This window comes from Talpa occidentalis, unplaced genomic scaffold (assembly GCF_014898055.3).
Source record: "Talpa occidentalis isolate TD23 unplaced genomic scaffold, MPIMG_talOcc4v2.1 talOcc4.10, whole genome shotgun sequence".
Lineage (NCBI taxonomy): Eukaryota > Metazoa > Chordata > Mammalia > Eulipotyphla > Talpidae > Talpa > Talpa occidentalis.
Genome location: NW_023600993.1, coordinates 86,783,779 through 86,799,400, shown reverse-complemented (window position 1 = coordinate 86,799,400; position 15,622 = coordinate 86,783,779). Strand labels below are relative to the sequence as shown.

At 50.6% G+C, this 15,622-nt stretch overlaps 1 protein-coding gene across 1 annotated transcript; it reads left to right on the top strand.

The window, feature by feature from the left end:
* Positions 1-2,242: 2,242 nt before the first annotated feature.
* LOC119253885 (uncharacterized) lies at positions 2,243-15,297 on the top strand. The gene is made up of 15 exons (XM_037521132.2): positions 2,243-2,428; positions 3,464-3,671; positions 4,960-5,064; positions 6,058-6,189; positions 6,962-7,055; positions 7,163-7,226; positions 7,704-7,789; positions 8,544-8,726; positions 9,782-9,835; positions 10,693-10,842; positions 11,844-11,911; positions 12,065-12,107; positions 12,847-12,910; positions 14,540-14,619; positions 15,130-15,297. The coding sequence occupies exons 1-15, from the start codon at positions 2,320-2,322 to the stop codon at positions 15,160-15,162; spliced, it is 1,473 nt and encodes a 490-aa protein (XP_037377029.1). The 5' UTR covers positions 2,243-2,319; the 3' UTR covers positions 15,163-15,297.
* The last annotated feature ends 325 nt before the right edge of the window (positions 15,298-15,622 follow it).

The following is a 15,622-nucleotide window of genomic DNA, read 5'->3' as shown; positions in this document are numbered from 1 at the left end:
AATAAAAATTAATAACTTTTTCTTGACTCCTTCCCATGTACCAGGCCCTGCCTGACATCTACATGAATTGCCTCAATGGATCGTCACAACACCCCAAAGATTTAAGTCGAAGTATTATTCACAATTTGCAGACATGAAAAGTGAGACTCAGAAGGGAAAGTAACTTGCCCAGAGTTACACAACCACTAAGGGACACGACGGGGTGGACCCTAGGCCTGTCTGGCTGCAGAGGCACGGCCTGGACAACATATAAGGAAAAGGCATAGGAAATGGCCACCAGAGGGTCACCCAGAGCCTCCCTGCCTCCCCCTCTAGCCTGCTCTCCTCCACTCCCCCACACACACCTTTACTCCCTGGGTTCTGTGACTGCCACATCCTGTAATAGGAGCCTCCTCGGGCCCTGCCCTGGGCTGTGCAGCTCTGGTGTTCCTAAGGGACAGGACCCACCCCCAAAACCACAGAGCCCCCTCCCACTTCCTCCCTGGGGTCTGTTGGTCTGGGCCCAGAGCCTGCCCCTCGGGCCTCAGGGCAAGGCCCTATCAGTTTTGGCAGAAGCCCTTATCCACCCAGTGCTGAGGGGGCCCCCCTTGCCCCCCTTCAAAGAGCTCCTCTCAACACAAGCCCTGGCAAGGGGACTGGACTCCATGTGCCCACCCACCCAGGCTGCAGAGCTCAGGTTATAAAAGTTGGGTCTTTCTGGGACGCTAGAGAGAGTTCCAGACGAGGGAGCGATTCCAGACAAATTTGTTCATTGCCAGGTAAGGACAAGGAGGCAAACACGGGCATTTCTCAGATGTTTCTTGAGCACCTGCCATAATGTGGTGAAGTCATGCATCGCTTCTTAGAGCCAGGCCAGCCTGGGTCCAAATCCAGGCTCTGGCACCGACTACCTATGTGACTTTGGCCAAGTCACTTCTCTTCTCTGAGTCTCAGTCCTGCCATTAGTGAAAGGTTCCTGCTATCAATGACCCCAGATGGTTGTGGTGAGGACTCAATGAAGTTATGAAGCTCACGAAGTTCTCAGCATGGTGCCTGCCATATAGTAAAGGGAGACTCAAGCTGAGGTCAGGGTATGGTGTGAATAATTCAGGGCAGGATATGGAGAGGGCAGGAGACTAAAGTACTAAAGGCAGGAAGGGAGGAGAGACCTGACTTGGGGGAATTGAGAAATAATCAGTCTTAGGGACTAGGTACTGGTTGGGTGAATAGTGAATGAATTTAATTATCGGCTGGAACAAAATATGAACAGCTAATGCCATGAGTACGAATTTCCCCATGCAAAATTCATTCACCTCTGCAAACAAACCAGAAAACTTTCTTTTTCTATTATCCAGTTTAATCACTGTTCTGAGCTCCTCTGTCTCCAAGCAGCACTAAGCTGGATGTTGCCAATTCAAGGCAGTGCCAGGACATTCTCGAGCAGCCAGAGTAGGCTCAGCCACCTCAGAGGGCTCCTGTCCTTGTTCAGGGGGACAGGAGGTGTGTTCAGGGGCAGCACTTACCCTCTGGGTGGCTTCTTTATGGGTGTGGCTTTGGCAAGGGTAGTGGTGACTCCTCAGAGGATCCTGCTTATGTTGGCACCTGCCCTGCACATGTCTGTACCTGGCTGGTGCCCACCTTGCAGTTTCTGGGCCTGCATCTCCCAGTGGCACACTCAGAGAGCCCCTTGCCTGCAGACTCTGGGGTCCCAACTATGCCTTTTTAGTCACTTGGGCCAGGCTTCGGCTCAGCTGGCAGGAACAAGGACAAACATGCTGATTGAAATACTGGAACATTTCCCTAGTTGTTTGAAAGCCATGGTTTCAAGTCCACCAGTCATTATGGTGCTTCCTTCAGAACCCACGACCCAGTCCTCCTCAAGATCCAGAACCTCTATTGTTAAAAGGGAGTCTGCATCTTTTTTAACCTCTCACAGTGTGTCGCCTGGCCACATGAAAAGCTATTGGCTCCACTGCTTTCTAAGTGCTTTGTGCCTGCTGTTGAATGTATTCCTCCAGCAATCCACAATTGCCTTCCTTTTATAAATGAGAAAACTGAGGCATGGAGAAGTCAAGTAACTTGCTCATGATTGCACAGTCGAAAGCGGCAGAGCCTGGACTTGAGGCACATCACAGGATGTGCAAGGAAATGGAAAGCTCAAATGTGAGGTGGTGAAAAGGGCAGGCTGTGGTCAAGGACGAGCAGAGCAGGAGCAGGGGAGACAAAGAAAAGCCAGTGGAGAGCTGGTTCTGGGGAGCGTGAGGCAATGCGTCCCTGGTGAGGACACAGCAGTGTCCACTGGGGCTCCCAGCTCTGTGTCCACAGGTCCTGGCCACGAAGATGCTGCTGTTCTGGGGACCATTGTTATGCTGGGGGCTGCTGCCCCAGGCTCAAGGGGAGGCCCAGCACCCGCTCTGCCTGCGGATCAGCATGGATCAGCTGAAAACAAGTAAAATTTAAGGGGTGGGCTGTGGGAGAGAGCAATTTAAGGAAAGGTGGGGGTGAAGAAAACACTCTTGTCTCCCCCAGGCTTTTCACTGGCCCCACTCTCACCAGCATCAGAATGGGCCTTTCTTCACCCAGATCTGACCCACCCTTGCCCAGCTCTAATGCTTGCTGTGGCTCCCCAGTGTTCTCAGGAGAAACTTCAAGCTCCTCACCCAGACATTCAAGATCATGCATCACCAGCCTCCACCACCTCCTGTTCTGACAATTCCCATAAACTCCCAGCCACTTTCCTTTCCTGTGCTGTTCCTTCGGCCTACAATGCACTTCCCCTCCTTCCCAGCATCCTTTGCGGCACAGCTCCAGTGGTCTCCCTGATGGCAATCCCTCCCAATATCCCCGGGCAGAAGGAGACTCCGTCCTCTGGTCTCCTTCAACGCTGTGATAAAGCCCCTTATATGGCCTCATCCTAACATCGTACTTGTCCTATCTGTCTGTCTGTCTCTCCCTCTTGGCCCTGAGCTCCTTGCTGTCCAACCCCTCCAACCCATTCACCACAGTTCAATCTCACTAAGCTTTCAGGTTTATAAATTTATCAGACTCCTGACCACAGCAGGGCCTTTGTTCATGCTGCTCTCTTTACCGACTTCGCGCTCCTCCCAGACCTTGAGGATTCCTTCATTCAGATTTCAGCTCCATGCCTCCTCAGAGCCGCTCTCCTGACCACCCTGCCTGAGACAGAGCCTCACCCCCGTCATGGTCCAATTCAACTCCATCTTACTGTCTTTGTAGCACTTTCAAAACTTGCCTGTTTGCTTATCTCCTTGCTGGGTTGTTGTCTCCCCGCCGAGGAGGTACACTCCCGGGGAGCAGGAACCACATTGCTCCTGTTCCCTGGGTCCAGGAAAGAGGAAGTGCTTAATGAGAACTTGCTGTTAAGTGACCTTTTAAATTGCTGAGTCCGAGCAGGTGCTAGTGGGTGTCTGTCGAATGACTGAAGGAAGGTGAAATCCAAACTGAGATGGGCCTGTGTCCTCAGACATCTCAGACCTGCTTGCGGAACACCAGGTCCTGGAGCGCATGATCAAGGTTCCCCTGACTGGAGAGGGCACTGCCATCCTGGACCACCTGCCCTACGTGAGAGAAGGCCTCTCCAAGAAGAGCAGCGGGCTGGACCTGTCACTAGTCGGGGACCTGCTCTCAGGGAAGAGCCTTCCAGCGCTGGGCAAGCTGCTCCAGGCAGGCAGGTGAGTCTGGAGGCCACTGTTGGCCTTTCTCTCCGCCTCGGGCATTTCCCTGAGTGTCCCCAGTGTCATCACCTGTCAGTGAGCACCTGCAGGGCGGGAGGCCTGGGTGTCCCTGTTGGCTCTCTGCAGCCTGGAAGGCACTCAGAAGTGCATTTTTTTTTTTAGATTAAAAATAAAGACACATTTTAATCCAGGTTAGTTTTGGATAACTGAACTGAATATAAAAGAAGTTAAATGTTTAAGAACACTGAAAACCTTTACCAAAGATAGTAGAAAATATCAATAGTAAAGGTATTCATATCTTTATTATTTTTAATTCATGATGAAATTTGCTAATATTATTGGTGCCATATTCACTGAATATGCCTAGAATCTGAGTCACAGAAATTAAATTTACAAAGTACTAACTAATAGACTAGCAAAAAAAATTCCAAGCCACTTGAAATCTGCCCAGGAACAGAGCAGGATCTGAGACAGGGATTCCAGCCCGCCACCCTCCGCTGACAGCTGGCTACTGCACACTTGCATCGTGTTTTTAAAAATATTCTAGTGAATTGCCAATATTGAAATATCTGGAGGTTTTCAGTCAACATCTAGGTTTTCTGTTGTTAGTTTATAGGACTGCCATAAATAACCACAGCCCGAGTGGCTTAAACGGCAGAAGTTTGTCGTGTCACCGTTCTGGAGACTGCAAGTTCAAGAACAAGGTGTCAGCAGGGTGGTTTCCTCCCAGCGGCTGGGAGCAACAACCTTCCCCTGCCTCCAGTGGTTTGCCGCCTGTGCCGGTGGGCCCTGGATGCGTCACCGGCTTGAATCTATGATTCCAAAATCCCTAGCACTTTGGGATCCTCTCAGCTCAGGGAGATGCTGGGACCCGAGGCCACTGAGGGGAGCAGAAGGCTCAGGTCGTCCCTCCCCGGTGCTCAGTAGGGCCGATCCCTGAGTGGGAGGCAGTGAGTGGCCGCCGTCCCACCGCCTCGATTCTTGCCTCCTCACTTCTCTTTTGCAGCAGGTTTATATTTGAGTCCAGACAGGCGAAAGTGCAGAGGCGGTGCCTCCACTGTCTTCTCCCCAATTTTTAGAAGAGGATACTGAGGCCAGAGAAGAGAAGGGACTGGTCAGGCCTTCCAGGCTTGGCGGCAGGAGCAGGAGCGCAGTGTTCTGTAGCGGGACTGGAGATCAGAGAAGAGGTCATCCCACAGCTGCCCCCCGACCTCCGGAGTCACCCTATTCCAGCCACCCAGGCCACATTCTACAGGTCACACCAACACCCCCATTCCTCTCACAGGTTGATCATAGAAGATGCCCGAGGGCCTGAGGTCACCCTGAAAATCCTGAGCGACAGCCTGCTGCAGGTCACACTTCGAAGCAAGCTGTACCTCTCGCTCCAGGGGTGAGAACCCAGGTTATTTCCCCCTACCTCCTTGGTGCCAAGTGGTCAGGCAGGGCTCGCAAATCCCCCTGTCATCATGGAGGCCCTGATAATCCTTTCTACCTGGGTACATTTCAAAGTTATTTTTACTGTGTGGGAAACGGAGGCACAGAATGGGAGAGGGACCCGGCCAGGACTGCGCAGTGAGTTGGCAGCAGAGGCTGAGATAAAAACCTCTGATCCCCTTGCCGGGGGAGATGCACCCCACCTGCGGTGGCATGTAAACAGGACAACCTGAGAGGGTCTGGCTCAAGGGTCTGGACTCCAATCCCTCTCAGCACCGAGGTGACTTGAGAAAAGGCATCCATTCCCTAGGCCTCAGTTTCCCCATGTATAAAATGAGTGTGCTCAGGTCCCCTGTTGCACTAAACTGTGGAGAGTTCGCTGCCAAGCCCAGAGTCTAGATCGCTCACTGAACGTGGATGACGCCAACGTGGAGCTGCAAACAGAGGAGGCAAAGGCAGGGTACCATGGGTGACGTTTGCACATGAAATGGGAATATTCTTGTTCCCTTTAGGAATATGTCCACTTCTGTTTTCCTTGGACGTTATGGCTTTCTTGGTCCAGCTTCCCTCTTTAATAGATATGTGAGCACAAGGATATTTCTTTGATAGATTCATGGGCACATATAAATATTCCTCTGCTATACGATAGACATTTCATTGCCCTTGTAAATGCAACTTGACCTTGCCTAGTGGGGACAGTAGCAAACTAGAGAGCAAGTGGCCCATCTCAAGGTCACTGTCAGTCCAGATGACTCTCACCTGTGGGGACACCAGCCTCGTATTGTCAGAGCTTTCAGGTTTCCTGAAATTGAGCCCTCCATATTTTTAATGAGCTCTCCTAGTTTTTTCATTTGTGCCCTCCACACAACAGCAGGCCACCAGTCTGTGACTTCTTAGACACAAACTTGGACTGTGGCCTACAGCCTACCCAGACATGCTGCCCTTACAGGATCCTGCGGCTCAAAGTCCTCAAGAACATCCGTGCTGGGGTTCGGCTGGAACAGATGGGGAGCAAAACCCAGGTGGTCCCGGAGGAATGCCAGACCCCACCAGGATACCTGAGCATCACAGTTCTGGAGAAGTGAGTACCTGCCCACTCCTACTTTCGCTGGGCAGGGCCGGGTGCCAGACCTCCCTGCACTGCTCCTACTGCTCAGCTGCTCACGAGACTTAAGGCTGAGGCTGCCTCTCCCCAGCCTGGTGACCATGGGATGCTTGGGACAGGATCATCTCCAAGGCCACAGGCTGTACACACCACCCATCAGCATCTCCTGCTTCCACATTACAAATTAAGAGTGTGCATCCACCCAGGTTCAAATCTCAGCTAGCACACTTCCTAATGCCACAGCCAGCATGGGGTGGTTGTGGGGAAGAGATGAACTAATCTTGTATCCACTCAGCACAGAACCTGTCACATAAGGTGACTACTCTCTATGATGTTTGTTTTTATCCAACCACTAAAACTACCTCCTCCAGGAAGTCTTCCATGACTTCTACTGCCAGATGATCTCTCTCTCCTTGAAAATCCCAAAGACCTTTATCAGAGAGAGAAATGAAGAGACCATGGTAGAAACAGAGAATCAGGAAGAAATAAAGAGGAGGAGAAAGTCAGGGAGAGAGGAAGCAAGAAGGCACAGGGTTGGGGGTGGGAACAGAAAAGGAAACGGGAGGCTTGGGAGCAGGAAAAGAGGAAAGGAAGAAGTCAGCAGCCAGAATGGAAGAGCCCCTTGGGGTTCCCAAGTTACACAGGCTTGCTAAGGCCTTCCTTAGCCCTGCCCTGGATTCCCCTGCCTCTGGCCACAATCTCCCCTTCCATGGTCTCTCATAGCACACCTGCTCTCCCCCACCCTTAGGAGGGACACCCTTCCTGCCTACCTGGTGAACAGTGTTCTGGAGTTGGTGACAGGTTTTCTGGATGGGGTACTGCCCTTCCTCCTACAGAAGATGGTATGTTGTTCATCCTCCCCCGCCCTTGGGAGAGGAGTTTGACCCCAAGGGAGAGCCCCCCACCTCACCCTGAACCCAGTGAGGACTCCCTTATGCCTTCCCTCCAGGTGTGCCCCCTGGTCTCGACATTACTCAACTTGCTACTGGAAGACCTATTACACATCACGCTGCGTATGTTGCTCCTGGCATGGACGGGATTATCTGTCCCCCTACTGTGTGTCAGTGATGGCTCCAGGCTCTGGGAATATGACAGGGAACAAACCAGACAAAAACCCTGACCACATGGGTCTACTTTCTAGTCAGAAAGAAAAGGGGGACTATGCCCTATAACCTTAAAATGTCATCAGGGCCCCCTCTCCAAGTCTGTTTGTCAGTCTGCAAAATGAGATAAACCATAGACCCACAGAATAGGACTATTGCAATTACACATAAATTTAAATTTATGTTTTTAATTTATAAATGCACATATAGGTAAAAGCAGGCACAGTTATTCAATAAACATTCATTGTTACAAGAAGCTCAGGCCCAGCCCACAGGCCACTTAAAGCTAAGCAGAGGAAAAAGGAATTTCTCCCTTTTGCTGCCTCCCACACCCTTGCAGCCACCCTCCAGGGGAGGCTGAGACCCAGCTTCATTTCTACATTGCAGCCCCGGCCATCTCGGGCCCAGAAGACTTCCAGTACTACATCACCACCACGAGATTCACAGAGGAGGCCATCGTGATGGAAGTCCAGGTGAGCCAGCCCCTGGGCCGGGGGCAGACACTTGGAGAATGCCCCCTGCTCTGGGGGACGATGGGAACAGAGGGAAATGAGATGGGGCTCCTCGGGAAGGAGGCATTGAAGGGGAAGGAGGAGAAGGGGCAGCGAGGGAGGTGGCAGCGAAGAGAGAAGAAAGGAGTGAAGAAGGGAGAAGAAAGGAAGACACAGCATGAGCTCCCAAAGGCTCAGGAGCTCATGCTCAGCCCTGGGTGTCCCACCTCAACCAGAGGGAGCAGACGAGGCCCCAGGGATGTGAATCCTGTGAACAAGGATCAGGGTCCCAAAAAAAGGGCAGGTGGGGAGGCTCAGGACCACAGGACCACAGGACCATGCCTAAAGTCCCAGCTGGAAGGGGCCCCTCAGATGGGGAAACTGAGACCACATCTGCCCAACTCTTGTCCACTGCTCTTTCCCTGTCCTCACGGAATGATGGGAGGTGGGTCAGGAGCATGGGAAGGGTTTGAGTGGTCAGGAGGAGGCACTGGAGACAAGGACGCAGCGGAGGGAAAGGAGTCAGAGGAGGAAGAAGTCACTTCACCTTTCTGGGTTTCGGTTGCCTCGTGGGTGAAATGGTAACAAGAGTCCCGTCTCCTGGGCTGTGGTGAGGCCCCAGGGAGAGTGTGTGTAAATGTTCAGCATAGCAGCGGGCACTGAGGGGGTATGACCAGTTGTTGGCCAGGAAGGGAGACTGTTCCACTGAATTTCTCTTTCCTTGACTTCTCTAAAGCTCGTGACCCGCTGTGGCCCAGGCCAGAAAGCACCAGGGCCTGACTACCTGGACCCCAGTTCCCTCCCCACATTAGCCCAGGGCAGCATGGCAGATTTGGCCTTCTGGCCGGAAACCTACAATGTCATCCTGTCCTGCCTCCACAAGAGCAAGGAGATCCACGTGGATCCCCAGGAAGCCACGGTGAGTGCTTGGGGGAGGGGAGTGGGGCTGGGGTGCAGTTTTAAACCCTGTAATTCCATATCTATAGAAACTTTTACACCAGTGGGAAAGACCGTATGTGCAAGGCTGTTGTTTAAGCTTCACTTATTATGTGTCTATCAACAAAGAATTAGCAATATAGGTCAGTTTATGTTCCTATAATGCAGAAGAATATGCAGCTGTTATAAAGAAGTAGGTTAGAGTTCCCATCTACTCAAGCTCACATGAGTGTAGAAAAAGGACTATCAGGAGATACCCCAAAAATGTCAACTGTAGTTACCCCTGAGAATAGGATTTAGGGGAAAAGGAGAAGAATTGTTGGGTAGATTTTTACTTTTTACTTTATACATTTTTGTGGCGTTTTCTATAATGACTTATGATTTTCAAAAATCAAGGGCACATCGACAGGCAGAAATACGATAAAGCAAGCCTAGGAAAATAGCAGAACCTTAGTGATAGGTGAACAAATGCTCCCTATGGAATTATTTCAATGGCTACATGTGTGGAAACTTTCATAATAAAATGTTGTAGGAAAAGTCATTGAAACAGGGCCTCCCCTGGTGGCACAGCGGTTGAGCGCTGGGCTGCGAAGCTGCACGCAGCATCTGCAGCGCTGGTTTGATCCGGGGCCACAGGCAAGGGTCCCACATGGCGCGCAGACCTCTCCTGCCGCACCCGCTGCTCCCCTCAGCAGTGTGTTTCGTCGGTCTGCCTGTTCTGTTCCCCGCTCTGGCTCTGGTGAATTCTCTCACCCTCCCATGCTTCTGACTGTACCCAGTGCTTGTATAAATAAATAAATAAATCTTTAAAAAAAAAAAAAAAGTCATTGAAACAATAAAAAGTGAATCTTTCCAAATGAATCGTCATGAAGAACCAGATGAATGGCTCCTCCCATACAGAGAAGGATGGGTGTGCAGATGGTGCATCCAGTAGGGGACAATTACATCTCACGGAACCCCAATGTTCCCTTCCCTGACCCTGCTCAGAATAGACGAGCTGGGTTCTAAAATTCAGCACATGCTTTGCCCTTTATCCAGGCTGCTGCCCTCATTCAGCTGCTGTCACTGAGAGAGCTGGAGTCCAGTTCCAAGGTGGGTGTTGCCAGTTTCCCTTTCACCACCCTAGTTAGGATCTCAGGGAAGAGTCAAGAAGAGGGCAAGTGGGGACACGCAGAAGCGGTTCCATTTAGCCAGAGTTTCCTATTGTGGCTGCCACAAATCACTGAACTCACTTCAGGGGTACTGTCAGGATTAAAGGAAGTGGTTCAAATAAGATACAGATGTGCAAGGTGGCTAATAGCAGCGACTGTGTGCGGTCCTTCTGGTTATGTCAGTGTAACACTTGCGTCCCTGCTTTTATCCGTGAACACACTAGGTCCAGCAAGGAAATTCACAAGCTCGCATTGCTTAGCAAGAGGCAAAACCAAGATTTGAACTCTTCCTGGGCTCTAGGTCAATATCCATGCTCGCTATTCTCCAAAGGCTTTTAGAGCACGGCCTCTGCTGGATAAACAATTAGGACAGTCACTACAATAGCTAATAAGGACAGAGTTCTGTTCTAAGCACCCACATAGATTAACTCACTGAATCCTCACTACACCTTTATGGGTGATTATTATCTCCATATTACAAGTCTCAAATTGAGTCACTGAGGGGTTAAGAAACTTGTCCCAAACCACACAGCTTGCAAGTAGTGGAGCCAGGACCCTGGCTCCAAAATCTATTTTATTATGTGTTATGTATGTCCAGAAGGAGGACATAATCTTACCTCAAAAGAGCTCAGGGGAGGTAAGCGACTATCCCAAGGTCACACGGCACCATTCCAGCTGAGCTAGAATGAAAACTAAAACACCCTAGGCATCCTAAGACGGCCTGGTCCCATCGGCTGCAAGCTGGGGGCTAAGTCATGCCATCTCTTGTCCCCCTGCACCTTTTCTGCTTTCATCCAGCCTTATAATCAGTCCAGAGGACATGTGACACTGACCATCCGCACCCCAGATGCCCCCATGATCCACCCTGAGAGCAACATGGCCACAATCATCCAGGAAGGCTCCTTGGTGCTGTCAGGGTCCAGCCACACCTTTGTCTCAGTTCCGTGGGTGAGTAAGAGCTCCGTGGGGCACCTGTGTCCCCTCCAGCAGCCTGGGGCAGAGTAACAGGAGGGCTGCAGCAAACCTCCCCCGCCAGGTCACTCACTCGTATCAAGTCAACCCACATTTAAATAACCATGACTGTTGTTAAAATAGTAAAATGCTTGAACTCCTGCTCCCCTCAGTCCAGCAGCCAGTGCTCCCCAAGGGCCTCCTCAGCAGCTGAAGGGCTTTGTCTCTGAGCCCACAGCACAGGGCCTTTGCAGGCCGGTCGTTAAGTCTATCACCTCTCTCCCCTGGACGTGACTGTATCCTTAACCCTTGGCCACAAAAAAAGGAGTAAGAAACAGAGTTCCTGTTTGTGTTAGATGGGTCTCAGGTTTCTCTATTCCCCAAAAGAGAGTGACCCAAACTATAAAGGGCTGGACCCTGGCAGGGATTCTGGGAATACAGCCCACCCGCAAAGTTTCAATGTCCCCATTCTAAGTTCCTTTAGTTTTCATTTAGCTTGAAATTGGGGAGGCATTCAGATAAAAGGGCAGGAGGGTCACCCCACCATACATGGTGAGCTCAGAAGCATCCAGTGTGGACAGCAGATCAGAGGTCTCAGTTGGCATGATCCTTGGCCAAGAATCTAGTCACCTGGGCTGATGGTGAAAGTGCTGTCTCTGGTTTATATGGTGAGCCTGTGAGTTATGGGGGCCCACCGATAACCCCTAAAAACCACAGGGTGTGCTTCCCGCATCAGAGAATCAGAGACCCCACACCCAGTCACTCAGTGGTGCCCCCTCCTCCTATCCAGCCCTGGCCTCCCCTGTGCTGCAGCAGCACCCAGCACCTACCTGTGCCCTCGCCCATGGCAGCACCCACACCCACAGTCATGGTCTGAACACACGTGCTGGGTGTTCCGGCCAGGTGAGGGGGTGCCAGCCCAGGGAAGGATGTCTCAGGGGTGGGGGCAAAGGAAGAGCTCTGGCTAGATTTCCTGTTCCAATTTCAATTCCTCACAGAAACTCCTTTCAAAAGCTAAGTTTGTCTCAAGAAATCAGAAATTAACGCTCCAGTCCACTCCATACAGGTAAATGAATTTTGGTCTTGGATACTCAGAAAAAAGTAAGATGCTAGAGAGAGGGATGAGATGGGGGGAGAGTATGGTTAAGGGGTTGCTGTGCCTGCTGCACCCCCAAGCAGCTGCCACCACCTGAAAGCGTAATCTCTTTTTCTCTGGTAGCACCAAGATCATCCTCGGTCCTAACCCTGCACTCACAAGGCAGGTGAGTCTCTTTCTTTCTTCCATTTCTTGCCCTGAAGCCTCCATGCCCACCAGTATGGTAGGAGCCCCTCCCAGTGAAGAAAGGCTGAGAGGTGAAAAGACAACAAAACAAAAGGGCTGAATAAAAACAGGCACCGGGAAATGCTTTAAAATTATCACCCCTGTTAGATGCAGTCGTGGAGCTGGTTTTCCTTGCATCAAATCCCTGAGTTTAGAGGTCCTAAGGATTATCTGCCCAGGTCAGAGATTTCTTCCATAGCATGTGATCAGACCAGGACTGCTGTGCATACAGTTGCACGGGTTGTGCACTGTTCAAGCGACCCACATATGCTATATTGGGGAAAGAGTTGATTGAAGTTTTCCCCAGTCTGTCCAAATAGGCTGGGGCAGGCCTGACAAAGACCTTTGAATCACCCTGGTCACAGGAGACTTGCTACCTCTTGAGACAATTCCTGCCCCATTATCAGGCTGTTCTCAGTATCGGAGAGCAACTCCTTGGACTGACCCAAAGTTCAGGTGCTGTGAAGCTCTGGCCCAGCCAATTAACATAGTCATTGCAACCTGAGGTGAGGGTGACTCTTTCAGGTCCCTCAACTTTTTCTAGTCCCTTCACAAATGTCCCTTCACATTGGCTCCCTTGCCCTTTCAAAGAGGAGCTCCCAGGACTACCCCTGAACATTAGGGGTCCCCCATTCCTGTGAACAGAAGTGACCTTCCTGTCCCTCTTTCATCTGTTTCAGGAAACACATCTAGAGGCCCTTGTCTCAGAGCTTCTGCAGGGCAAGTTTTGTCCTCACTACAATGGTGAGCACATGTTCTTCTCCTCTGCCCACACAGCAGCAGCTGGTTTCCACCTTGTCCCCAGGGTGGGTTAAGAATTACCCATAGGCAAAGCAGAAAGAGGCAGGCTGGAGACTGAAGTCTGGGGTGTGGTGGATGAGGAGTGCAGGGAAAGTGCCCTGTCTGCAGTCCTGTCCTCCCCACCAGCAGCAAGTGGTGAGAGAAGCTCAGAAGTAGGGCAAGAGCCTGGGAAAGGCTTCTGCTGGGGTAGTGGAAAGTAGAAAGTGAGAACAGGCAGGGACCTCACAGATGGTGGAGCTCGCAGTTCAGGGCTCCAAAGCCTGCAGGGGCCAGGAGGTAACCTGCCCTAAGGAGCCGCCCAAGGGGGCCTAAAACCTCCAGGTGCTGAACAAAGTGGGCTTCACACACTCAGCTCAATCAAATGTTGCACAGGGCAGCTATTTTTTATGTTTGAGAGATGTCAGAAAGCTGAATTTCTTTGAGCTATCACCCCCCTCTAAGCATGAAAAACAAATGCAAATGTATCCAAACTACTGCTGTCTTAGTTTGGGCTCCCCCAGAAGCAGAAATTGAAATAAAGGAGTACAGTCATTTCTCGGGAGGTGGTCCTGGAAAGCCAGAGAAGAGTGGGCAGGGAGTTCCATGGAGCCTAGTCAGGATCCTCTGGTCCACAGAACTCACTGGCTCCCTTGCCTTGCACCTCACCTGACAGCTGGGGATACACACCACCAGGGGATGTTAGTCACACTAGAGTCCTGTCCAAATCTCACTTACTAGGAACAAAAGAGTCAAAGCTGCTGTAGAAATCCAGGAAAGCTACCTGGAAGAAGTGGCTTGAGGGTGAGAGAACTGGCAGGGTAGAGATTCATAAAAGCCTAGTCAGTGCAGAGGAGAGAACAGGAAGGCCCAGGCCAGGTCCTCAAGGTCAATCTCAGAAACTCCATTTGCCAAAAACTAAGGGGCCACAATTAATTCATTGAAACTCAGCTTGCAAAATGACCAATTCTCCAAGTTAACCACATTGATCAGTTTACCAAATGCTTGCATTAAGACTCTTTTTCATATATTTGATCACTGAGTATATTTCTTCTTCAATATATTTAATGACTATTTCCTTATGAGTACACCTTTCTGGTGCTCTAAGGTTAACTTTTCAGTTCATATCAATTTCCTTCTAATCCTTGCCTGAGACATTTTCTGGTCTGCAAACATTTTAGTGTTTTTAGGCACAGATAGCATTTTCAAAAAAACAAAATTACAAGAATAAAATTCATTAAGAGATTCATAAGAAGCCTTCAGCAAGCTGAACACTCAAAATGCTGCTAAGAGATCTGTCTTCATAAAAGTGTGTTCCTACTTACTGAATATCTGTAAGATAGATTTTTAATTGATAGGTGAAACAGACAGGTGGAGACCTGGCTTTCTGGAGTGGAGTGGCTTGATGGGGGATGAGATGGTGCCCCCTGAGGAAGGGATGGGAAGAAGAGGGCACACCCAGTCCCTTCTCTGTTCTGGGCAGTGGAACAGTCAAAGGTCAGGGTCAGTTGGCCTGGCCCCAAACTGCTTCCCAGCCCTACACCACAGACTCCTTTGCCCACAGGGCTCTGAACTCCTCCCCAACCTCTCTTGCAGAGCTACTCAGAGAACAAGACCTCCCACTGCCCAATATCAAAGGCATCTCTTTCAACAAGGCCCAAATGGAGTTCTCCAAGGTAAATGCTGGGGAAAGGAGCTTTCAGAAAAGGCTCAGGGACACTTGCCCATGGTGGCAGAACCAGATGCCAACTGGGATTCATCTGATGTCAAAGGCTGAACACTTACCCACCCACCACACTAAAACTCCACACACTGTGTCCAAATCCCAGAACAGGGGCTATTGCCTGTGGTACCTGCCATCTGTGAACCCCCAGAGGGTGGGAGCCAGGGCAGATCCCATTCTGGCTGAATACCAGGGAGGGAAGATGTGGCCACAAACAAAACAAGCAGAGGAATCAGGAGAATTTGCTGCCTTCTTGGCCCTCTTACCGACCCTCAGTGGGATGAGCCTAAGAAGAGGCTGTTAGGAGTTGGTGGATGGGGCAGAACTTAGAGATGCCATTGATTGCTTCGTTTCCTGCCTTTGAAAGATTCCCATTCTGGGAAGGGATCTCCCCCAAATCAGAGAGAAAGAATCAGACAGAACCTCTCTGTTTCTCTGTGTGCCTCCCTGCTTCTATCCACAGGAGTCCATGCTGCTGACTGTCCCAGAGGAATAGCTGGTTCTTCCCAAGGCGGCCTCTCCCCTCAGCGACAAGCCTCCAGATGCTTGAGAGCCCACGCGTGGCCACAGACATGGTGAAAAACCCACTTTAATAAAATATTTTAAAAATTGGAAAAAAAAAACACTTTAAATAAACATGACTCTTGATTGAGAGGAGTCTGGACTCAAGTTTGCTAAGGGGCTCCGAGAGGGGGCAGGGCTGCTTGAAATGTTTAAAGGAACAATTCCCTTAGTTCTCGCTTTCCTGTGCACCCTCTGACAAGATTCTTTATGCAGAACTAGAGTCTCAGGAGAGGGAGCCTCCTCAGAAAATGGAGAAAGGGCTGGAGCTTCAAAAGCCAAGTTCCAGCAGGGTTGGTGCAGAGAAAGAACATGGCAAATGTATCCGCACCAGCACACGCACGCACACACACACACACACACACACACACGTGCGCACACAAGATTCCCTGCTT

What these genes read in the sequence shown, in the direction of transcription:
- LOC119253885 (XM_037521132.2), top strand. Translation starts at nt 2,320, where the DNA reads ATGCTGCTGTTCTGGGGACCATTGTTATGCTGGGGGCTGCTGCCCCAG. An exon ending in CCTTCCTCCTACAGAAGATG is followed by an intron (nt 7,056 to 7,162) that starts GTATGTTGTTCA and finishes CCTTCCCTCCAG; the next exon opens with GTGTGCCCCCTGGTCTCGAC. An exon ending in CCTATTACACATCACGCTGC is followed by an intron (nt 7,227 to 7,703) that starts GTATGTTGCTCC and finishes TCTACATTGCAG; the next exon opens with CCCCGGCCATCTCGGGCCCA.